This window comes from Haliotis rubra, unplaced genomic scaffold (assembly GCF_003918875.1).
Source record: "Haliotis rubra isolate DU_JTF1 unplaced genomic scaffold, ASM391887v1 Scf157, whole genome shotgun sequence".
NCBI classification, from domain to species: Eukaryota; Metazoa; Mollusca; class Gastropoda; order Lepetellida; family Haliotidae; genus Haliotis; species Haliotis rubra.
This window is the reverse complement of record NW_025765525.1, coordinates 1,169,087-1,195,274: the sequence shown is the minus strand read 5'-3', so window position 1 is coordinate 1,195,274 and position 26,188 is coordinate 1,169,087. Positions and strand designations below refer to the sequence as shown.

The window sequence follows — 26,188 nt, the reverse complement described above, 5'->3', positions numbered from 1 at the left end:
CTACATGTATATCAATGACATGAGACATTACTACAAAATGAATGGTCCCTGATGACATCACGACAACAATCCAATACTTATGACATATATCAAGGTATATATGTGAAGGATTCACTACCCATAAATCCTGATGATAACTCCATAGTAATCATCAAGTGTCGAAAGTAAGGGACCGTTCATAAATTATGGCTAGGGAGGGTGATGATGATTTTAAGGGGCGGTCACCCATTTTGTTCTGGGGCGGTAGGGGGGTCATCAATTTTGCACACATGTACTAGCGGGGCATCAATTTTGTTCATAAAATTACTTAAAAATTATGCTTAACAAAATATGGGAAAGGGGGGGGGCTCATTGGTTTTGTACATGACATGCAGGGGGTGACACATACTTTGCACATACATTTTAGGGGAAGGGGGGGCAGTCACATTGTACATGCTTCTCCATAAAAATCATCATCACACACACCCAGCCATAAATTATGAACGGTCCCTAATGTGGTCATTTCATACCCCGACAGTTACAAGCCTCCTCTAACAACAACAAACATATTGCTGCCTTATAACACTCACAACAAATTGAAAACACCTCATCAACAGAAATATCAACATAATGTTACATAAACAAACTGTGTATATACATATATAATAATCATAGAGATATAATAATAATACACAATATAATCCTCCATAGTTCCAATACCAATGGTCTATGGTCTCTGGTCCAGTCAATTGCAGCTCTGCTGTCCACTATGCAGAGTTGCTTCCCTTCGGCTAGCCAGGAACCTATGATTGTAGGTTTGAATCCTGGTTCGTCCTAATGTTTCTAGGCCTGTCAGCAGTACTGTAATGTTTGTGGGTTTTTGTTCATGCCTTCATCCAACATTAAGCTGACACGCCATGATATAACTGGAATACTGTTCAGAGTGTTGTTAAACTCAACTCACTCACTCACTCACTCATGTATGAATAATTTTCGTTCAACATTCAAAAAGTATATTAGTCATACCATGTGGTTTGCTTAAAGTGGCCACAAAGTCTGAACTCATGAACATGGGTTCTGAAAATCAGATACATGTATAATCTTGGTAAATACTAAGGCTAAATGCTTCAAATCCTATGACAAGCAGATTAAGGAATGGTTACAAATTTTTAGGGATACAACTCTGATGCACTTATGAATTGTAGCTTGCAGTAGCACAAGTCATGGAACAATGCTTCGGCAACATTGGCACACTGTGGACAATTATATTATTTGGAACAATCACATTTTACAGTACATTGCAATCTATATTTATGAAAATGCTCATTCCTACAATTTTAAGGGATACATATATAAATAACAACAATGATATGATACCATGATCCTTTACATTGCACTTGTTTGTCCAAGTTTTCATTCAAAATATGATAGAATTTTGGAAGACAATCACGATGATAGATAATACTCTACTATCAAGGCCTTTTCAAAGGCCATCAAAAGTTTAGACTCACTAGAGTAAATGTAGCCACTTACTTCGGTCAACTGTTCTGAACTTGATTGTGCAAAATATTCCAATCAGTTTAAAGGTACTGTTTACACATGAACTCATGTATTGTAACTAAATTTGTAATGATGAAAAGATTATTGTCATGAGTTCAGTAAATGATGAAAATCAGTGAAAATTGGCGAATTCTTAACAAAACATTACACCAAAACGCAGCTGTTCACATGCACGATATTTGCACATGCTTTTTAGCAATTTGATACATGATCCTTGTACAATTCATCTGCATAAAGTTTGCAGTTTTTTCCCGCAAGTTAGTGGAGAAATTCATCTTCGATGTAACCATATATATATACATAACATACAGTGGGTACTTTAGGTGAATCTAAACTTTTGTTGGGAAGTATATAATGCCTGGTTACACTGGAATGAGTATTCCTTCAATGAGCAGCCGATTTTGATTAATGCACTGATAATAGAATAATTGCACAATCACACAGGAGTAAATACAATACATCATATATAAGTCTGTCTAACAGCAGATAGTCCCTACCAGTGATGTTCAGGATCTCTAAAGCTGAATGGATACACCTCTTGTATTTGTACATTGAATACAACAAATAGTTTATCTTACCTGAAACTTTCACTAAGTTCAGCTCTGGTTTAATATAATACCGTTACGTTACAAAATGGGAGTGAGTGAGTTTAGTTTTACGCCACACTCAGAAATATTCCAGCTACACGAAGGTGGTCAGTACATAACTGAGTCCAGTGATCAACAGCACGAGCATCGATCTACGCTATTGGGAACCGATGACATGTGTCAACCAAGTCAGCGAGTCTGACCACCTGATCCCGTTAGTCACCTCTTACGACAAGCATGGGTACTGAAGATCAATTCGAACCCGGATCTTCACAGGTTGTTGTTGTGAGGACTGATCATATAGCATTTCTGGGGTGGTGGAAGAACTTTAGAACAAATAATTCTTATTTAGCATTTTCAGGAACAGACTATAAAAAGATAATCATACTCCCCTTCCCCCAAGAAAATCAAATGGTTGACTCAAGACATGAGTATCAAATGAATCAGGAAACTGAGACAGGTACATTGGTTCCTGTAGTCGTACATTACAAAAGTATATTTTATGACATACAAAGTGATATCCAGATGCTATGCATTTTCATGTGAGATCATTGTTTATAAGTTATGCAAGTTTCAAACTATCTAGTTTCTTCACAAACCTGTGAAAGGTTGAGAAACTATCCCTTTGAATGTTAATTGTATTCAATTATTTTCATATTTCATATTCATTTATTTCATATTTCTATTGTTAAATGGCACAAATTAAACAAACATCATATCCTTTTATAAAATCAATATGAACATTATATATAATATGTAGATAGCGAAGAGCCTAACTTTACATGTAACCAAGGGAAGTAACTCTATCATTGCTTTGCACGAGAAAAGCACCGGTCGACAACGGGTCGGGTGTCTGTCTACAAAACGGTATGCAGTTATAACTTCAGTAAAATTGAGTTGTTAAGGCTATAATTTGTATAAGTTATATTATGGATAATACTTTTGTGGCATTCTTATGGTGCATTTACTTATCTTGCAGTTAATCGTTCGGTACAAAGCAGTCAAGTTTCGAAGTACTTACACGAATACTGTAAAGACCAGTGGTGTGAATAAATATAACAAGAGAATAAGATAACAGACACATTTTCGTTTATTGTTAGACAACCACATAATACTTCAAAGAATTTAAGGACTAACTGATTCTTTCATATTCTACAAGTTAATGCCATCGACAGATTAACTTTTGTGATACGAAAGATTCAGGTGGAGCTTAACTTTTTTTGAGTACACATATTATTAATTGCTGTCGGTGAGCTCTAAGGAACCTCTGAAAACATTTTGCCACCAAATAAAATGTCCAGAGTCATTCTTTTTCAAGATTTAATCTCTCGGTCTCTAGGAGCAAAAATGTATAGCTTTGTTCTACCAAGGTGCTGGGTTGACATCATATAATGGCTTTGGACAACTCTAACAGTTTAAGACCTGTCTGGACGAAGAATGAAATATAGTCACCACAGATATTCTTTTCAAGCTTTTACTTATCTATCTCACAACTTGCTCTACCGAGGTGATGAGTTGACATGATGTAAGAGTTTTGGCCTACACAGTTTATAACCCATCTGGACGAAGTACCATAAGCATTTTTATCTTACCTCACACATAAATGTCGCTTTCTGATTGGCTGAGCGCTCCTCTTTTATTTTCAATGTACCCCGCTTACAAGCGAGTAACATTTCAATGTACCCCGCTGTCAATGGCAACTCATTCTGTACTTCATGGTAGTAATTCTTTATCTCAAATAACATTGAATGATCATGTATGATGTACGGAAATTACCGATGTTTTGAGAATGCAAATCGATGGGAGGGAGATAACTCTAAATCTGTTTTTCTTGTCAGCAAAATCTAGCGATGGCTACAAAAAGATTTGTACCCGTACTTCAAAATTAACATTAAGGTGTTCGGTAAGATAAATACGTTGTTCACTGGTCCCTCGGGGCCCATGGGTTGATGTACCCTCGATGTTTGTTTATGTACAAATAAAACAAACAACGCGGGTACATCAACCCATGCCCCCCTCGTCACCAGTGAACAACTTATAACATTTACAAAACCATACTTCAAATTCAACTGTTCTGCCTCATCCAAACAGACCATTCCATGCATAGTCTTGTTCCCAGAACTGCACTAGCGGATTCTTTGAAGACAACAGCAACCCCAACAAGGTTTAACAACTTCCTGTCTGCAAACAATAGCCCCGACTCCAAATATACAGACCGCCTCCGTGGTGTAGTGGTTAGAACATCCGACCAGAGAGTGGAAGGTAGCAGGTTTGATCCCCGACCGCGTCATACCAAAAGACATTGAAATATGGTACTTGTTGGTCCTTGCCTGGCGCTCGGCATTAATGGGTACAACAAGGACTGGTCGGCTCGGAGTCAGTATAATGTGTCTGAGTGGGGTATTCATGCTTCACTGCGGCATGGTATCTCAGTGGGCTAGCACTATAAAACCAGCTTAAGTCTGGGCTAGTACAAGCAGCCACACATACACATACACACGCATGCACGTCGTCATATGAGTGAAATATTCTCAAGCACGACGTTAAACCCAATTTCACCTCACCTCACCTCAACAAATACACAGAGGAACTGATACACAACAATCTGGTCCAGGCACCATCAACGAGAACTAATTTAATGTTTGGGTTCACATGGAAGTAGAAGTATTTCAAATTCTTTTGGGACACAGAATGTTGCAAAATGTTTCTTAATATTTATTTTGTTTGGTTTGTTGTTTTATTCTGTACTCAGGAATATTCCAGCTATATGACAGTATTTAAATATCTGAATCTCGACAAGGCAATCTAGCCAGTCTACAAAATTCTTGGAATGAAACCTTAACTTTAACTTCAATATATCTTAGCTAATACAATTTGTTTAGTGGATGTCCCCTTGCTCAGATTATACAATTTTCACTGACTACTAACACCGGCAATAATCAACCATACATATCATATAAGTTCTACAATAAATAATATGATAAATATAATACACATGTTCAAAGTTCTGACTTGGAACTTGTTAACCTTCATAGCAACACCCTCATCCTACGACAAGCATCAGGCAGTGTCAATATATACAACCATGCTACGCTGTGGAATAACTCCCTGAATCTGTGGCATTGGAGCAGCAGTGAGTGAGTGAGTGAGTGAGTGTGTTTCTAGCTCAACAGCTTTTTAGGAAAATTCCAGCAATATCATGGCGTGGGACACCAGAAATGGGCTTCACAACTTTTACCCATGTGGGGAATTGAACCCAAATCTTCGACATGACTGAGTGAACGCATTAACCAGTAGGCTACCCCACTGCTCCTGGAACAGCAGTGCTGGTTCATATCCTGATTGGGGCAGCTGGATAGCCTAGTGGTTAAGTTGTTCACTCTTCACGCTGAAGACCTGGGTTTGATTTCCAACAAGGGTGCAATCTGAACAAGTCTGTTCACTTACCTAACAAATTACCGAAACTGTTGAAGGAATTAAATGAATGATGTGATAAAGCTTCTTTCAAGATTTGGGTTGACAGTGTTTGTATTTATGAATTTGTCAGTATTTATTTATTGTGAATATCTTTCTGAAACAGATCTACAAGGTCAAAGCCATCTTGTGTTGGATAAAATAAGGGTTCAAACATGAATATGGGGTCAGTCTACAAATTGGAATCACAAAATTTCCTATCAACATCTCATTTGTTAAACAACAGAAACATGGACTGTCAATCTCATTACACTTCTTGACACTTGTTGACAGCAGTGGTAGTGATGAATACACACAAATCACACTATATGACAGAACTATTCTTATATTGATCTCAATATACATGTACTCAATAATGAATTCCCTGTATCATAAACAAAGATTTGATTACACACCATGGACCCTGCATGTCCAGAAACCACCAGTGTGGACATTGTTTGTCTAGAAACCAACTGCAGACACTGCTGGTCCAGAAACCAACTGCAGACACTGTGTCCAGAAGCCAACTGCAGACACTGTTTGTCCAGAAACCAACTGCAGACACTGTGTCAAGAAACCAACTGCAGACACTGTTTGTCCAGAAACCAACACTGTAGACACTGTTTCCAGAAACCAACACTGCAGACACTGTTTGTCCAGAAACCAACTGCAGACACTGTTTGTCCAGAAACCAACTGCAGACACTTTTGTCCAGAAACCAACACTGCAGACACTGTTTGTCCAGAAACCAACTGCAGACACTGTTTGTCCAGAAACCAACTGCAGACACTGCTTGTCCAGAAACCAACTGCAGACACTGTGTCAAGAAGCCAACTGCAGACACTGTTTGTTTAGAAACCAACTGCAGACACTGTTTGTCTAGAAACCAACTGCAGACACTGTGTCCAGAAACCAACTGCAGACACTGTTTGTCCAGAAACCAACTGCAGACACTGCTGGTCCAGAAACCAACTGCAGACACTGTGTCCAGAAACCAACTGCAGACACTGTTTGTCTAGAAACCAACTGCAGACACTGTTTGTCCAGAAACCAACTGCAGACACTGTTTGTCTAGAAACCAACTGCAGACACTGTGTCCAGAAACCACACTGCAGACACTGTTTGTCCAGAAACCAACTGCAGACACTGCTGGTCCAGAAACCAACTGCAGACACTGTTTGTCTAGAAACCAACTGCAGACACTGTTTGTCTAGAAACCAACTGCAGACACTGTTTGTCTAGAAACCAACTGCAGACACTGTTTGTCCAGAAACCAACATTGCAGGCACTGTTTGTCCAGAAACCAACACTGCAGAAACCCTGTTTTCCAGATGATGATGTTTTGGTAACATTTGTCTACAGAGACACATAAACCCTAAAATGTTGAACCAAAACAACACTGTGCAATATGACAATAATCATGATAATAATAAAAAATATCCCAGTGATATCAATATTACAATTAGCTACAAGGAACCAATCTTATTTTGACTGCACACTCACATCAAACCCTTTTTGTCATGATACCCTAAAAAACTAATACTATAAATGGAAGCCCCTCCAAGACTAAGCTTGGCCTAGTTTTTGGACAACGGCCTTCCTCTACGTTCCTCCATCAACCATCAACACATAGTCGTTCTTCACAGTGTAGTCCCTATATTTAACCAATATGTTAAGCCGTTGCCTAATTCCAACGAGAGGGAAACTGGCAAGGTGATGACACCATTATGCATTCAGATCACGTGAAGTTTTCTCATGTAACGTGTACCATAGTCTGTCTCACAGTCCCTGAACTGCATTATTTCCCCTTCTGCCCTGCCCTATCTGCAGTGCTAAAGCCCTAAATGAAGCAAGTCTAGATTTCCTTATGTTATGAATCTCCCGTCTCACAGGGCTCCTTTTCAACTTAAAGGAATTGTGTCTTTCTGTCAAAATTATATATATATTCAGAGGTTAAACGCTAGACATGTGACTCTTCTTTACACATTGCTTCAATATTATTTTTTAATTGTTATTCAGTTTAAAAAAAGATTCATATTTGGAAACTTTAATGTTATTTGCTAGGAGCTAGGTCAAGTCTAGTTGGTTTAGCAGTACAGCATTTTCAATTAATAGATTCTTAAATTTTACAGTTTTTAATTCAATTTTGGAACTTTTATTGTTATTCACTGCCCTTTGACACAATTCTTATTTGCATAAAATTCTGAGAAATTGGGATATGTCAAAAGTTCAAAATGGGAACTACAGTTATTTGCTTAAAATTTAATACTGAATGTCGGCCTCCAACAGACCTAGATAAATCCCTGTCTCGTTGGTTTCACAGTACAACATGACACCATCTAATATTCAGTCTGATGTTTGCTGTTATTATAGATTATTTCATATCATTATCAAAGAATACTTTTGAAAATAAAACTTTTCTTTTCCTGCTAAAATACATGAATGTATGAATTCATATCCTTTCACTCCTGGATATGCATAATATACATTTAAACATTTAAACAAAATATACTCATGAAAACAAATAAGGGAACACATGAAAGTACAAGTGTTCCTTTATTCTTTTCCAGATTTCTTCACAAGTTATGTATTGCACTGTGGGTGAAATTCAGGAAATAAATACAGGAACACTTGTACTTTCATGTGTTCCCGTATTCGTTTCCATGAGTTTATATGGAATCACCTTACACGCCAAATTCTCACATATAATTGGTCAATGATGTTCTGATAACTTTGATATACCCGCAACTTGGCAACATGTCAACAAACATACTAGTTACATCCCAATCTTCATCTGTTTCCAAATTGTGCTTAATGATACAAATTGTGGCAAGATGAATTCACTGTAGGTTTATCCCTTGGTAAGATCTACCCTCTTTGTGGCTGTGTAAATTGAGACAGTGTTAGGGTAGATCAAAATGGGTTCCATGGGGTATAAACATACAACTCATTATGTATTTGAGATGTTGTCTCAGCTCTAGGAGGAAGACTGGCAAAAAAAAAGCCCGGTTACAACAATAACATACCTTAATCACAGTGTAGATATACAGAATACTGGTTGTGAGATCCATTGACGCTAGAGCTGTAACGATAAGGTGATTAAGTATGTATCCCGATACAAGGCTCATGACAGATTACCTTATCTCACACATATATGTCGTTTTCTGATTGGCTGAGCCAATCAATGTACCATGCTTACAAGCGAGTAACATTTTCTATGTAACCCGCTGGAAATGCCGAACTGTGGCAATTCGTTTGGTACTTCATGTTAGTAGTGTTTGGGCTGTTGCCTAACTCCGGTACTCCTTATTATGATCCAATACCCGTGCTTCAAACAGTTGAAAATTAACATTGAGGTGTTCGGTATGATAAATAACCCATGGGTTGATGTACCCTGAATGCTACATCAACCTATGTCCCCCCTCGTGACTAGTGAACAACTTATAACATAGCAATTTACAACCCATGTATCATGCTTAATGGTATGAAACATTAAGAATAATATTGTTGTAAAAATGTGATTTATAAAAGAAAACGTTCAACATCCCTTATCCAGATTCTAGAGAATTTCCTGGTAGGTTATAAATAGCATTAAAGTAGCCTTGATCCTATTTGTTTCTCCACTACAGTGTCATCTTTCTAATGTCTGAAATTTATTAACAAATGATTGAAGGTTGACATTCTCTAGCAGAAAGAATATGGAATTGACATACAAACTGTATCTAAATCACAGAATTGGGATACATGTCGTATCATGATGTACCAACCGTATTGGGATATGTACTGTATCATGACGCACCAACAGATTTGGGATACCAGCGATAAAAGTACTTTTTGAATTGTACAGGAATTTTGTTATTACATACTCAAAAAGCTATATATTCTGTTTGTCAGAGGATGTGGGATAATATGACAATCAAAAAGAGATTCATTCACTTCACAATTATTGCCTTCTTACTACAAACCTTCACCCAAACAATAATACAAAACAAAGTATGTGGTGCAATTGGTATCAAGTCTTGTCAAATGCTTCAGTGCTGGATCTGGCACATTCTCTTGTTTAATTCTCCTGATTAATGGGATATCTTCCTGGTAAAATACTTGATACTGTGTATTGATTGGCTTTCAGTTTCATAATATTAAGTTAAAATCTTTCTCTAACTGAATGCAGATGCCGCGCCATTTATTGTTTGGTGATATTTGGAGTTAAGCACTCATGCCATTTTCAGGGAAGTTGGATTTCCATCTTCAACAACATGCTACCTCAAATACAATTTCATTACAATCAGAGCTTAATTCTTGCTACTGCTACACATTGAACTGAGGACATGCCAATACAGGTCACACTGACCTGAAGACATCCCATTATAGGTCACACTGCCCCGAGAACATCCCATTACAGGTCATACTGACCTGAAGACATCCCATTATAGGTCACACTGACCTGTGAACATCCCATTACTGGTCACATTGCCCCCGAGGACATTACAGGTCACACCAGAACGACCTTCCCTTTAACCGGTTAGAGTGTACCTCACAGATCAAGAAAGTCTTAACAGGGTTATAACTTACACTAGCCCGAGGCTAGTACAATTTCCTGTGGGCTGGTACAGACTTCCCAATTTCCACATAGTTTAGCATCAAAGTGGTATTTTATTGTTATTAGTCTTGATAAACTTTGACTTAAGATCTAACCCTGATGACTGTTTCTAGTAATGCAACTGTGAAAAGGTTGAAAAGGTCAACACAAGACTTTCCAGTGTTTTAAAAAACATATTCTGCCATGTTGCCATCAGGGCTTACAGACTTTATAAGCCGCACACCCTGATGAAACTCTTAACCCATTGAACAAGTCCTTCAGCTTATTGAAACATGTCAATCAAGGCATACATTTACTGCAGGCCATAAGGTGCAATACAAATCAGAAACTTCAGCCCGACACAAGATCTATCTGCCACATGCCTACAGGCCGTGAACCGAGAAGTTGCTCAGATGAAACTGACAGGTGAAACCCAACAACAAGTAATTAAATAAATATAAATACACCTCATTTACATAACATTCAACCATTGGTACAAGTGGTAATATAGTTTATAACATACTAAATTTAACTTACTAATCAAAAAAAGAAAAGGCAAGAATTAATATTCACAGAATATAGTCTCACCACACACTGTTATACAAATAATACAGAGCACATAACATTAACAACATAATTGCAGCTCATTCCATAAAATCTGATAATTATGAAATACTCTTTCAAAATGAAACTAGCCATATGGTGTAAAACAAAGTGACAAGTGAATAACATTTGATCTCATTTTACAGTCATGGTACTTAATGTTAATGGAGGAACCAGGTTTTAAAGGTACATTTTTAAATATGTTGACTTTATTATAACAACAGGTATGGTCTCTACATATCTAACAATACAACATAGTCTGTCTCACAGTCACCAAACTATATTAGTTTTCCCTTTGATCAACACCATTGTAATACCATAGCCCTAAATGAAGTCTTCACTATAGCTCTAAATGAAGTCTTCACAATAGCCCTAAATAAAGGCTTCACAATAGCCCTAAAGGACATCTTCACAATAGCTCTAAGGAGGTCTTCACTATAGCTCTAAGGAAGTCTTAACTATTTCCATAAATGAGGTCTTCACTATAGCCCTAAGGAAGTCTTCATTATAGCCCTAAGGAAATCTTCACTATAGCCCTAAATGAGGTCTTCACTATAGCCCTAAATGAGGTCTTCACTATAGCCCTAAATGAGTCTTCACTTCACTATAGCCCTAAGGAAGTCTTCACTACAGCCCTAAGGAAGTCTTCACTACAGCCCTAAGGAAGTCTTCAAGATAGCCCTAAATGAGGTCTTCACTATAGCTCTAAGGAAGTCTTCACTTCACTATAAATGCCACATAGAACTAAATGAAGTCTCCACAATGGCAAAAATGAAGTCTGCATGGCAATAGCACAAAATGTAGTCTTCACTATAGCACTAAATAAAGTTTTTATTATAGCCCTAAATTAAGTCTCTTTTTTTATAAATTTCAGTTAAAAGGGAGTTTCTTGTTTAAATCATATTTTCAGGGACTGAGCATTATTCAACAGCTAAATATCTCCCCAAATCTGATGATATTATCAACTAAAATTAACTAGAGTTGAAGCACTCTATTAAACATATGCCCACAATACCGAGCATGATAAATGTTCCCCAAATCTGAGGATATTAATACAAACTTTAAACTTTACACAGAAAGAAAAGGAAAATTATGGAAGAATTATGTCCAATTGTATTAAGTGATGGTTTTATCAAAGATATTTTACATGGTCTAAAAACCTGAAACAATTTACTGAAATCACTATCAGACATTTTGTTGTTGTAAAAGACAACATATTACATAAACTAAAATTAAAACTGTTGTGAAAAGAAACTGCTAAATTTAACTATGCATCTGGTCTATATTGTATTTCTTTCCAGAGAAAAGATTTGAGATCGTGGTATACGACAGCATGCTTTAAATCAGCATTATCTCCTTTCATTGACAACAAAGAGCATTTACCTAACAATCTCTTCAACTCATAATACAGATGTTTGGGGGCATCAAACAACAAATAGTCTCTAATGATATCACAAATAAACCACAAAGTGGGATGAATTATCTCCCCTGAACACCTTCCACTCCTCCGATCACATCGGGACTGACAATGTCTGGAGTAAAGACAATCAGAATCAGAGTAACATGTTTGATTGTGGAGAAGGGTCTTGATGCTAGAGGCTGAAGCAATGTCTTTTGTGTTCGTCAGCATGGCTTCGTAGTCGAAGGTGATGCCGAAATTGAGAGGGGAAATGTTACACATGAGGAATTTGGTGCCCTGTTCCTCGTAGATGTCCATGCTGAATTCCACAATGCCGAGGGTCACTCGAGCACGTTTGGCCCAGCGGGAAATTCCCATTTGTAGGAGTTGGTGAATAATTTGCTGAGCCAGCTATTTGGTTGCTTGTCATACAGACGAGGAATGGGAGCATGCTGGAATCCATAGAAATGGCCGCAGGTTCCATTAATGTTAGGGAATGTGGAACTCTTTTGGAATATGAAGAGCAAGAGAAACTCGTGTATGTGGATGAGTCTCCATAGTGACTGTGCTTCTGCCAGAGACAGCTGAAATGAGACAATTCCAGACAATGGTTTACACACAGGGTATACAGTTGTCTTAATCATGTTTATCAGCTGAAACTAGACAAACCATAGGATACAAGCATCACATTCATCTTCTAGGAACACAGTGTTGAAAATGAAGTAAGGTCCTCTTGGGGTAGATCGGGGATATTTGTATCAAGGAACTCCTCAATCCTTAACTTGGAACATTCACGTTATGTTTTGTATTTTGTTTCAGACAGCATTCAGCACTATTCCAGCTATATGGCGACAGTCTGTAAATAATCAAGTCTTGACCAACAATCCAATGATCAACATCAAGAGCATCTATCTCCACAATTGGGATACAATGACATGTGTCAACCCAGTCAGTGAGCCTGACAATCAAGTATTCCTAGTCACCTCCTACGACAAGCATGGGTTCCTGAAGACCAATTCTAACCCAGATCTTCATGCATCTTTGGGTTATGACAAGGACCCCTAAATGTCATGTATAATTCCTACCATCTGGAAGAAATATTTATGAATTGTGAAAAGGGTATCCACCTTTCCGTCTTCATTAAAGTCTGCATACAGTAAGAGCTTGTCTGTTAAGTCCTCGTATATGGAATGTCCAAGTTTCTGCTGTAAGAAGGATGACACCTGACCTCTGAACTCGGATATCGAAGTGCCTTCTTGCAACTTCCACCACGGCACAGACTCATCAATCATCTGAACCCTGAACTTCGTCTGGTGCCATACAAAGCTCTGAAATATAGCAGTAAGCATGATCTCATAGCAGGAAATGGTCAAAAACAGTTGGTATCAAGACAACATTTATTCAGAACTTTACTATATGTAATACAAAGTATGCCTCTTTATAGAATCAAACAGAGTACTGTTGAGAAGTGTACGATAAATTGCTGCTCTCCTCAACAACATACTGGATGCTAGGACCTCCTCAACAACAAACTGGATGCTAGGGATCTCCTCAACAACATATTGGATGCTAGGGACGTCATCAACAACATACTGGATGCTAGGCACCTCCTCAACAACATACTGATGGCAGGGATCTCCTCAACAACATACTGGATGCTAGGGACCTCCTCAACAACATACTGGATGCTAGGGATCTCCTCAACAACATACTGGATGCTAGGGACATCATCAACAACATACTGGATGCTAGGCACCTCCTCAACAACATACTGATGGCAGGGATCTCCTCAACAACATACTGGATGCTAGGGATCTCCTCAACAACATATTGGATGCTAGGGACATCATCAACAATATATTGGATGCTAGGGACATCATCAACAACATACTGGATGCTAGGGACCTCCTCAACAACATACTGGATCCTCAACAACATACTGGATGCTAGGGACCTCCTCAACAACATATTGGATGCTAGGGACATCCTCAACAACATATTGGATGCTAGGGACATCATCAACAACATACTGGATGCTAGGGACATCATCAACAACATACTGGATGCTAGGGACATCATCAACAACATACTGGATGCTAGGGACCTCCTCAACAACATACTGGGGCTACCTCCTCAAACAACATGCTAGGGACCTGGATGCTAGGGACCTCCTCAACAACATATTGGATGCAGGGACCTCCTCAACAACATACTGGATGCTAGGGACCTCCTCAACAACATACTGGATGCTAGGGACCTCCTCAACAACATACTGGATGCTAGGGACCTCCTCAACAACATATTGGATGCTAGGGACATCATCAACAACATACTGGATGCTAGGGACATCATCAACAACATACTGGATGCTAGGGACATCATCAACAACATACTGGATGCTAGGGACCTCCTCAACAACATACTGATGGAAGGGATCTCCTCAACAACATACTGGATGCTAGGGACCTCCTCAACAACATATTGGATGCTAGGGACATCATCAACAACATACTGGATGCTAGGGACATCATCAACAACATACTGGATGCTAGGGATCTCCTCAACAACATATTGGATGCTAGGGACATCATCAACAACATACTGGATGCTAGGGATCTCCTCAACAACATATTGGATGCTAGGGGACCTCATCAACAACATACTGGATGCTAGGGACATCATCAACAACATACTGGATGCTAGGGACATCCTCAACAACATACTGGATGCTAGGGATCTCCTCAACAACATATTGGATGCTGGGGACATCATCAACAACATACTGGATGCTAGGGACTTCCTCAACAACATACTGGATGCTAGGGATCTCCTCAACAACATACTGGATGCTAGGGACATCATCAACAACATACTGGATGCTAGGGACATCATCAACAACATATTGGATGCTAGGGACATCATCAACAACATACTGGATGCTAGGGATCTCCTCAACAACATACTAGGATGCTACTGGATGGGACCTCCTCAACAACATACTGGATTACTGGGCATCCTCAACAACATATTGGATGCTAGGGACATCATCAACAACATATTGGATGCTAGGGACATCATCAACAACATACTGGATGCTAGGGATCTCCTCAACAACATACTGATGGCAGGGACCTCTTCAACAACATACTGGATGCTAGGGACCTCCTCAACAACATTCCAGATGCAAGGGACCTCAAACATTGTATTGCTGAAGTCTTCTTAACAGATCAGTAAGACAGTGCTTACCTTCTCATCCTCTGTTGCCTCACAATAGGAGAAGAACTGTACATTTTGTATACACATGGGGTAACATAGTGCACCGGACACCTCGCCTGTATGATACTGGCTACACTGAAACAAGAACCGAGAACACAGTTCAACATTCCTTCAATTAAGGTGCAAGTGGCAAAATACGATCCTGGGCCTAGATTTTCGAAGCTCTCTTAGCTAAGATAGTCGTAAGTACCATACATTAACATTAACTTACGACTACCTTAGCTCTAAGAGAGCTTCGAAAATCTAGGCCCTGGTGCCTGGAAAGTCCAAACATGGTAACTTTAGGTGGACAGTATTGTTAGGATAGGAACATAAGACAATCATGATAAACTAATACACTGTACTTGATTATCCTGGGACACAGACAAAATGTACTGATGTCCTTATTTCTGATGGTGTGTATCTGAATGCATCTTGATACAGTGCTGTTCCTGATGTAGTTAATGAATAGTTAAATATGACAATACTATAAACATGAGAACACAGAATATTTGTAGACAGCAACTTAAAAGATTCATTAGTTCCCTTGCTGTCATTTTCCTTCATTATCAATGATTAAGTGGCATTTTCCCTCCCTCCTTGACTACTTTGGTAAAACCTAAAGATTATGATGTTAGTAAACCTAGTAAAATAATGGGTTGAACTGGGATTTGAACCCACACCACTTTGAACAGTTATATATAAATATTCATGTTATTTCAGGGGTGATGGGGTAGCCTTATGGTTAAAGTGTCCGCTAGTGTTGGGAATTGGTTAAAATCTCATAATTGATGATTGGTTCATTACAACCGATCAATCATCGAAAATAGTTGGTTAGCGCCATTTATGAAATTTGTTAATACACAAAATAAAAAACAAAAAAACCCATGTAGTTCTTTGGTTTTTTGGGGGGCCAAATTTCACATCTTTAAAGGATGACTAGTATGTTAGGGACATGAATTTCTTAGAGTCTTTAAGATAAATTCAATCATGACTTGGAACGAGCTTGTAGTGCTTATGAAATGTAACAGACAAAACCAACCTAGTGAAAAATACTGTTAATGAAAACAAGTGTTCCAGAATTGTTTGTGTTCGATTATGAGAAAACATGATCGACTACTTGGTCGTTTAGTCACTACGACCAATCTTCGAATATTTCAATTAATCGGACCACCACTAGTGTCCGCCCTTCACCCAGGTTCGATTTCTGACATGGGCACAATTTGTGAAGACCATTTCTCGTGTGCCCCGGGATATTGCTAGAATATTGCTAAAAGCAGCGTAAAACCATACTTACTCATTTACTCACTCCCAGTTATATCATGCTGTGCCAGCTTAATGAGGGAGGAAAGCAAGTAGACACTAATACAATTGGGCAATCGTCAAAGTGTGATGACGTGACATGAGTGAGCGAGTGATTTGGTCAGTGGATGAGTGAGTGATCTGCATCTCTCTCATGGATAACACGAGTTACATATGACAAGTACAAGGGTAACGTGGGACAAGTTCTCACCAGCTGTTTTCTGATGAGTGAGCTGTTGCAGGGGTCATATAAGAAGATCCTCCACACACTGGCATACAGCAGCCCCAATATCAGGATAACAAACAGACACATCTTCCATGGTCCTTGACTCAGTTCCTTCAACACAAACATAAAACTTCACCATCTAGTGTATCAACCAATACCTATCATAGTATATACTACTTCAATCTGTATTTGCATATAATCTGATTATGACTCAAAATCGCTTGATTATATATTCAATGAACATTGAAAACATGATTGATTAGTAGTGGTGTTCCGGACAATTGAAATAAGACTGGTCGCAGTGACCAAACAACCAAGCAATCAATCAAATTTTCTCATATTCGAACACAAACGATTTTGGACATATTTGAAACACTTGACAATGGAACATATCTTAGAAGTTGTCAGAGCCTGTAAACGTGTTTAATTCTTAGAAAACTCAATTTGAACACTTACTGAAGAGTCATGACTGAATATTTCTTGAAGACTACCAGGAAGGTTATGTTCATGATATATTAGTCATCAATCAAAGTTTCAAGTTGTATTATTTTACATTGGATGTGAAATTTGCAAATGCAATTTCTTCGGTTTCTAAACAAATAAAACAACAACAGAGAACCACATTATACTTATGGGGTACCTGCAATAACAACCTTAACAGGAAAATCTGAAAAATTGCGCTAACCAATTTTTTTCGGCAATTGCTCGTTGGTAATGAACCAATTAACAATTATTTGATTTGAACCAATTCCCAACACATTGAAAAAATGATTGATCAGCACAACTTATATTTACAAACACCTGCAAGTAGCCATTTCATAAAAACTTACAAAACAAGAAGAATTTCTCATATGGCCCATTAGTTACTGACTGTTTTGGTTTCAGTTTACTACAGATATCAAATGCTGCCTCACCAAATATCAGAATATTAAACTATTCTACCAGATTATCATGATTATCATACCTGACAGAATTCTAAACATGAGATGAGTCGGTCAATGGCAGACAGTAACAAGGCTCGAACTCTCTTCCGTCTGCGCATCCTGCAAATGAAGACATAATGATCATACTAATTTGAATCATGCTGTAATCACACAACAGCAATATTTTACAAGCATATTTTCCAAACTAGTTTGTAATAGTACTCTGGACCTAATACTGATGTGACTGACCGCAGATTGTGCAGTACCGTGGTAATTAGAATGAATACACCTTTAGAATCCCTCTAGAATTCAGCACCACAAACTTTACAAATTACATCACAATACCTTTCGACGTCATTTGTGAAACTTTGTTACCAAAAATGCCCTGTGAAGTTAGACTGTTGGTGGGTTATCCAGTGTGAATAAGTTCCTCTAAGAGTTTTGGTGTCTCTATATGCATTATCATGAATAAGCCCAGAAATAATGGCAGTTTTCAGCATTTGTTTGCTAAATATAGTCACCAGTGGTGCATTTGATAGTAAGTGCCAGTTTATGAATGCACTTTTTAATTTGAATATATAAAGTACAGGGGCGGTGGGGTAGCCTAGTGGTTAAAGCGTTGGCTCGTCACGCCGAGGATCCGGGTTCGATTCCCCACATGGGTACAATGTGTTAAGCCCATTTCTGGTGTCCCCGGCCGTGATATTGCTGGAATATTGCTAAAAGCGGCGTAAAACTAAACTCAGTCAGTCAGTCAGACTAAAGTACATATATATATTTTTTATTCAGTAAATTGCATCATTATGAAGGAATGGTGTTTATTGATTATTTTAATTGAAGCTCCACACATTCACTGGATATCTACCATCATGACTGTCATGGGATATCATTTGCAATAAATTAGTTATTTATTTAGGTACCGGTTTTGCAATGAAAACCTTGAGAAGATGCTGGGAGTTGTAGGGGAGCTGAAGCTTTTGTCAATTTTAATACTTTTTTTCACACAAAAACGTTGAAAGTACACAATGAAATGGTTTAATGTGAAAATTTAGGCTAATGGAAATTGTCCTGGAACTTGCACTTAGCTACTTTCACATTTATTCAGCAAATATTTGAAAGCTGACTTACCCTTGTGGCATCACCAGACATGCTCATGTCTTTCCCATTCCATAGAATGATGCATAGTAGCCTTACAGTAATCCCGTCAACACTTTTCTGCCACAAAATCACCTAGTGATGTTTTTAAAAGCATGCCATTCATGTTCCACACTGTATCTTGTAGATTACGGAAAGGGACGATTGTGCCAAATGGCATTGAGATCATTCGTAAATTGTCTGAAGATTACAATCACAAGACATCATGTTTACCTGTGACCTTTGTAACTGTCTGTGGCCCATTCGACCCTTTCCGTTCATTTCCATAACCCTCAGGCATCACTAGATAGATTAACACAAAAAGTAACACTGTGGACATAACTCAGTCGGATTAACAGCGGTCAGGCTAACAATATGAATGTCGCCGGTTTGCATCTGATGGATTCTCACAACAACTGGTTGTTTGTCTTAGTGACATATAAACTATGACAGGGACCATCCCCACGAGAAGTTGCGCTGCTGAATTCTAAAAGTGCTCTCAATGAATGTATTAACTGAATATGCTGAATATGCTTTTACATTACTCATTAAGTTGTTATTATCATGGTGATAAATGCACAACATGAATAAGCTCTTCCATAGCCCCACCCTTCATAATTGGAAAGGAAATATTATTGCAAGTTGATAAAGTATATATGATGGGTTGCACGTTATGTTGCTCACAGCTTGAGGTAAAGCAACATTGATTTCTTTATTGATACTTCACAGGACCCTCATATTGCTTGCAAGGACCCTCAAAACTAATAATTGAGGATCCCCGGGGCCCCCATGTTTGTGAGTTGAGATAAAACCCTGTGTATTGCAATGGTATATATAATATATAACCTATGTTATCACGTATGATAGTTGCACTAATGGTTGACAAAGCATAATGTTAGCGAAATATTCGAAATTATTTCTTGTAGTTCCAAATATTTTCTAACAATCCCTTCAATGACCTCAAACTCAAAGTTATCATCTACACTTGTCATTCTCTCGGCTGAAACGCACAGCTCTTCTCCCTTACTAGGTCATGCGGAATGCTGAAAATATTTTTTCTTCTGTCTTCTGCAAATGATAATACTGTATTTTTACCTGAATGAAATTGGACAACCAAACATGTGTCAGTAATGCACCAATCTGTCGCAGAAATAACGATCATCTTTGATCAATTATTTCCATCGTCTGCAAATATTATGTGTATTATTTCAACCGGAAGTAAAGTGCAGTACAAGGGTTAGTAACTCTTTACAAAGTTTATTTCGTACCACTAAAAATACACCAAAACGCCGATTCACGTTTGCATAGCTATAGTTTGGGACTAAAATAAATAAGAAAATGTTAAAGAAGTATGAATTCGTCATATGGGTATATTCTGGGACAACATATTGACAAATTGCTAGAGGGAACGACGTATGGATGCATATTACAAACAGCATGACAGGCCGTACGGGTTACCTCCCCTGATTGTAATACGCATGTTTACACGGAAGTAGTGAATCTGAGTATTCATGTCCGGTGTATACAGTGGTGTGGTGCCTGACGTGATTAACAAAAATGCTGATTCCCCAGGCGAGACTCCGCTTGGCAAGAATACGATGTCTGCAAGAATGCATCGACTGTTTTAATACAAGGAAATGTCTCCCTGAGAGTTTGTGCTACGTCCCTGCTGAACTTGTGTACCATTCACCACACAAGACATCACTGACACTGACAGAAGAAGGCACCAAGAAAACTCGTCAGTTCTCGTGCACACCAGAATCTCGTTTGTACGTCAGTGGCGAGGAACTATGCGACTCTCAAGGTAAATGGATAAAAGTGAAAAAGATTCAAGCGTCACCTAGCTCAGAAGCTGAGGTGTTTGACACTGATATGTGGCTCCTGCTGTTCAGCAGTCGAAGTTCAACAGAAGACGCACCCACGGTTGTACCAGCCCCCTCAACCCCGACCACGACCCAGGGATCGTCTGCTACAGACCAAGTAAAACCTGAAAAAAATGTTTCAACGTGGCAGGAAGTGGTTGAGCAACAGTACATGCTGCAGTTTCCAGCATGCACCAAGACCATTACAGAACCAGACCGTGACGCTGTGGCCAGACTGCAAGCTCTTCCACCAGGCTGGACTCTAGAACATGATGAGTCTCTTGTCAACTTCATGTCACAACATCTTCCCTCTGAAAATGACCAGCTAGGTAGCATGAAAAGCTATGTGGAATCCATAGATGTATCTTCTTACTGTGATGAAGATGGACCACTGAATCTGACTGATGGGGATGCTGACACATTTTGGGAAAGTGATGGTAACCAAGGGCAACATTGGATACAGCTACGGATGAAGAAAGGAACCATTATTAAAAAATTAAGCATCACTGTTGATGGGTCTGATGATAATTATCTGCCGTCACGTCTTGTAATTCAAGGTGGAGAACAAGATAATCTAAAGATCCTCAATACAGTAACCATTGAGAATACTGTGAGTGATCAACAGGATGTTGCTCTGCTGGGCACCATGACAGAACATTATCCCATCGTCATGATCAGGATCAAGGAATGCAAGACTGGTGGAATAGACACCAGAATTCGTTCCATCAAGTTAGTATCTACTGAAGAACGATCCCTTGGATTTGACAGAGATTTTTTTGGTAGGGAGAATCTGGTGAGATTTCCTCTTCTTGACTCATACAACCCTGACCAACTGTACAGAAGGTCCATTTGCCTCCAGAGATTCATTACAATCCTTGACAGTGTTCTTCAGCATCTGGTACCATCTTGGCAATTCTCAATAGGATCGTACAACTCTCTGGAAATAGTGAGACAACTTCTTCCCCTGTCAAAGAAGCGCCTGTCTCTGATAGACACCTTCCTGAAGGCATCTGCTACAGAACCACCAGAGAAGCCAGTTGTGTATGTGAACCGAAGGGCAGCTATGGAACACAGATGTGAACCTCATCTAGACACTGACTACAAAAATTCAGTGTTCATGCAATTGTATGAAGGGCTTAAGCCACGAGAACGCTCATCTGACCCTCTGGATTATAGATGGTCTGCTCGTCATGACCAATGGTGGGAGTGTAAATTCCTGTCAGAAGGGATCATTGATCAAGGGGGTGGATTCAGGGACAGTCTGTCTGACCTAGCAGAAGAGCTGTGCCCAACATCCAAAGATGGACCAGTCTCTCTGCCATTCTTCATCCGAGCACCAAACCAAACCCAGGAAGATGCTAGTGTCTCTTGTGATGTTTACATTCCAAACCCGCAATGTCAGGAGTTTGAAAAGTATGAGTGGCTTGGCCAGATTATGGGAGCTTGCTTCCGAGGACGTGAAAGCCTGATTCTCTCACTCTCTGCCTTTGTTTGGAAGAAGCTGGTAGGAGAAAATGTCACTTGGGTAAATGACTTTCAAACTGTGGATGCAGCTGAAGTGAAGGTTATCAACACCATTAAAACAATGGATGAACAGACATTCTCTGCCCTTGAGAGACAGTGGAGCCTCACTCTGAGCGATGGCACAAGCGTCAGCCTCAAAGTTGACTCAGACGGAAATCCTCTGTCACTGAAATATGAAGATCGGACAGACTACTGCAGAGAAGTTCAGAAAATCAGAATGGCAGAAAGTGACCAACAGATCCAGGCACTTCAGAGAGGGTTGCTGAAGACCATTCCAAAGGCTGTCCTTGACCTTCTCCCATGGCAGGAACTAGAAACACGGGTGTGTGGAGACCCGGACATCACCATTGAGGCTCTCAAGAGGGCCACCCACTATGACGACATGGAGGAGACCGACATTAGAGTCAAGTACCTCTGGGAAGCATTGAAGAAGTTTACAAACGAGGATCGTAGTCGGTTCCTTCGCTTTGTGACTGGTCGTCGTCGACTCCCAGCTCCACTGTACATATCTTCAGGAAAAGGGGACGCTATTGACTCACTGCCGGAATCTTCCACATGTGCCAACATGTTATATCTTCCCTATTACTCAAATGCCAAGTTGGCAGAGGAGAAGCTACGTTATGCTGCATACAACTGTATAGCAATTGATACAGACATGAATCCATGGGAAGACTAATTGTCCCTTGTGGACGAGTCCACAATCAAATTCATTAGCCAAGACTTCTCAGTTTTGTCAAGGAAGTAGAATCGAATGATGTTAGTCCTTACTGACTAGCTGGATTTGAGGTCTGTTTTTTTCAATACACTGTTTTCAGTGCTTTTTGGTGGGGTCTAGCTTGAACTGTATAAAACTGACAGAAAATGTAAATACTTTTGTTGCTGTTTCCAGTGCTCTTTGGAGGTGAGGGAGGGACAAACTGGAACTGTATAAAACTGAAAGAAACTGTAAATACGTTTGTCTTGTTCAAACAGGAACCACAGACAAATGAGACCAGTGAGACCAGAATTCTGGAATAGGCTTAAGTATAAACTTCTGAAATTTGATGTTGCATCCATAATTAATACCACTATCTTCATTGTGTATAGTAATGGCATTGTTTTGTTGGTTTACAATGACTTAGCCTGGAATGATTCACTAAAGCAGTTTATGCCACCATATGCAGTGTTTGAATCTAGCCTGAAAGTCACTGGCTTTGTCATAACCAATAATAAGATTAATATGAGAAGTTTATAACCTTTAGGAGAAAACCTCAAACGCTTGGACACCCATCAATTTTGACCATTGAACTGTTGCACTCTGTTCAGATCACACTATTTCAGGCCTTCAGATTAATTTTAATTCTCTGTCCACCCAATGGCACCCTTCAAAAGACTTGTATTTCTATCCCTGTGATTAGAAGGGTACAATCTTCCTGAAAATGAACTTGTATTTGATATCAACATTCCCTTTTCCAGTGATTCATGAAAGTTAAAAACTACAGCACACAAGCCCAGTCCACCCTATAATAACTCCTCCATTGTTACCAAGGGAAGACAACTCCACAGCAGAGTGGAGTTATCTTCCCTTGGTTATACAATCCCACAAAATATGATTATGGGACTGTAAAAACTATGTTGACAGAATGAGAAACATGGCAGTTTTATTGGAGAAACTTAGCTCATTTTCGCTTTTTTGATAGTTAATAGCGACCAATTCCGTGTTCTATCTGAGTATGGTTTTACTACATTGGACCACAAGATATTAATCTCTTCTTCATCATGCTCAATTGTTTTATCATGTATGGAGAGAAATAGGATAAGTTGTTCAGTAATACAGTACAATTTCAAGGACCTTACAGCTGTATTATACAAGTTCCCATCTCCTTATAGCTTCTTAGGTGATTCTTAGGTGATTCTTTGCCAAGCATTTTTGGCAGGGAAGAAAGCAAACTCTAGTTAGAATTGTTTTTCAGCAACCCATGAGACGACTAAATGACTCGGTTGACACATGTCATTGTATCCCAATTGCATAGATCAATGCTCATGATGTGAATCACTGGATTGTCTGTCTCAGACAGACTGCTGTCATATAGCTGAAATATTACTGAGTGCAGCTTTCAACAACAAACAAACGAACTAAGTGAAACATTTAAATGGTGAGATGGACCAATACGTGTTCAGTGTTTTATTTTTTAAGGGTGAACAAACTATACTGCAAGGTCAAGATACAATATGTATCACAATACATAAGTCATGATAGAATGCATAGTATGATCACATGGAAACTTCTTGACTATCAATATTTGAGAGCAACTTCCTACTTAAAAAGCCTAGCTATTCATGTTTGTAGTGGTAAGTTTTGGGAGTAAACTTAAACCACTTATTGCATTTATGTTTGCAGTATTTGAGAAAATATTTGGGGTGGAGAGTGGTATTAAACAAGTACAAACGCAAAGGGCGTAATTGCGAGGGATGAATTAAGTAGGGATAGACTAGTAAATAATTTGTATCTTGTATAGTAGCATCTTGTATCATAGATCCCTATAAAGGGGAAGGCACAGTGTATCTTGTAATTATGTATGTCGGTGATATCGATTATCACCCCTAATATTTTTCTCCCACTTGCCAAGAGGGCAAGTGCATAGATCCTTGCCCATAGTCAGCAGGGGAAGGAACTAGACAGAGTGTTTTAATGAATGAATTGGGTTAGAAGGATAAAATGACTTGCCACTTTCGATAATTGAAATATTGCCCTGATGGGAAGAATTAGCAATGATTATCCACACCCTCAGAGTCAGGCAGCTAATCGACAGCACAAAAATGTCATGAGTCTAACCAAGAACCCGCAGAAGCTGACTTTGTGTGCTGGCGATTAGGTGCCTGACTCTGAGGGTGTGGGTTTGAATCCCGGATGGGACTCAACCCAACAAAAGTACTAGAATCTGTACTTTACTAAGAAAGTGTAATCCTAAATATAACATGTAACAAAATTCTGGATGCAAATGATTAATATACCGAGATACTTGTCTTAAGACTAGCTGTTTCAGACATTGGTGAAGATTACTCAGGCGATGACCAGAATGTGGTGAGTTTTCTTCTTTTAGAAAAGAAAACTACTCTTTGATAAATTAGTATCTAATACATTAAACTCTGTATCACCAGGGGTGGTGGGGTAGCCTAGTGGTAAGAGTATTGCCTCGTCACGCCAAAGACCCGGGTTCGATTCCTCACATGGGTACAATGTGTGAAGCCCATTTCTGGTGTCCCCCACCCTGATATTGCTGGAATATTGCTAAAAGAGGCGTAAAACTATACTCACTCACTCTGTATCGCCATACCAGTTCAACTTGATGCTGACATTGCCATTCACCTATGAAACTCTCAGAAAGTAGGAAAAAATCAACTTTAATACCCGCTGCCTCAACTCTTCTCGAACTTCTCAAACAGTATGAAATACACAATGCCATTTTAGAAAGTGGTCAAATGTAACATACATTATATTTGGGATTACACTTTCTAGATTCTATTTTTTTGGGTTGAGTCCCATATGGGATTGAACTCCCCATCAGTCAGGCACCTAATAGCCAGCAACAAGTCAGACTTAGACCACTCAGCCACCGCGGCTTCCATTGATTGTGGATTGATTGTGGAAGCAGCGGTGGCTGAGTGGTCTAGGCGTCTGACTTTGTGTGCTGGCAATTAGGTGTCTGACTCTGAGGGTGTGGGTTCCAATCCCGTATGGGACTCAACCCCAAAAGTACTAGAATCTGTACTTTACTAAGAAAGTGTAATTCTCAAACAGTAGTTTATTACCATTGCCAGT

At 39.1% G+C, this 26,188-nt stretch overlaps 2 protein-coding genes across 2 annotated transcripts; one reads left to right on the top strand and one right to left on the bottom strand.

The window, feature by feature from the left end:
- Positions 1 to 9,083: 9,083 nt before the first annotated feature.
- On the bottom strand, positions 9,084 to 20,199 carry LOC124271079 (divergent protein kinase domain 1B-like). Its single transcript, XM_046706149.1, is given in 7 exon segments — positions 9,084 to 12,525; positions 12,528 to 12,744; positions 13,288 to 13,488; positions 15,407 to 15,511; positions 16,929 to 17,054; positions 17,908 to 17,986; positions 20,096 to 20,199. Coding segments are annotated over 7 exon segments (1,251 nt in total). The 5' UTR covers positions 20,122 to 20,199; the 3' UTR covers positions 9,084 to 12,028.
- Positions 20,200 to 20,500: 301 nt separating this feature from the next.
- Positions 20,501 to 23,330, top strand: LOC124271078 (E3 ubiquitin-protein ligase HECTD3-like). Its single transcript, XM_046706148.1, has one exon. The coding sequence runs from the start codon at positions 20,558 to 20,560 to the stop codon at positions 23,060 to 23,062; it is 2,505 nt and encodes an 834-aa protein (XP_046562104.1). The 5' UTR covers positions 20,501 to 20,557; the 3' UTR covers positions 23,063 to 23,330.
- The last annotated feature ends 2,858 nt before the right edge of the window (positions 23,331 to 26,188 follow it).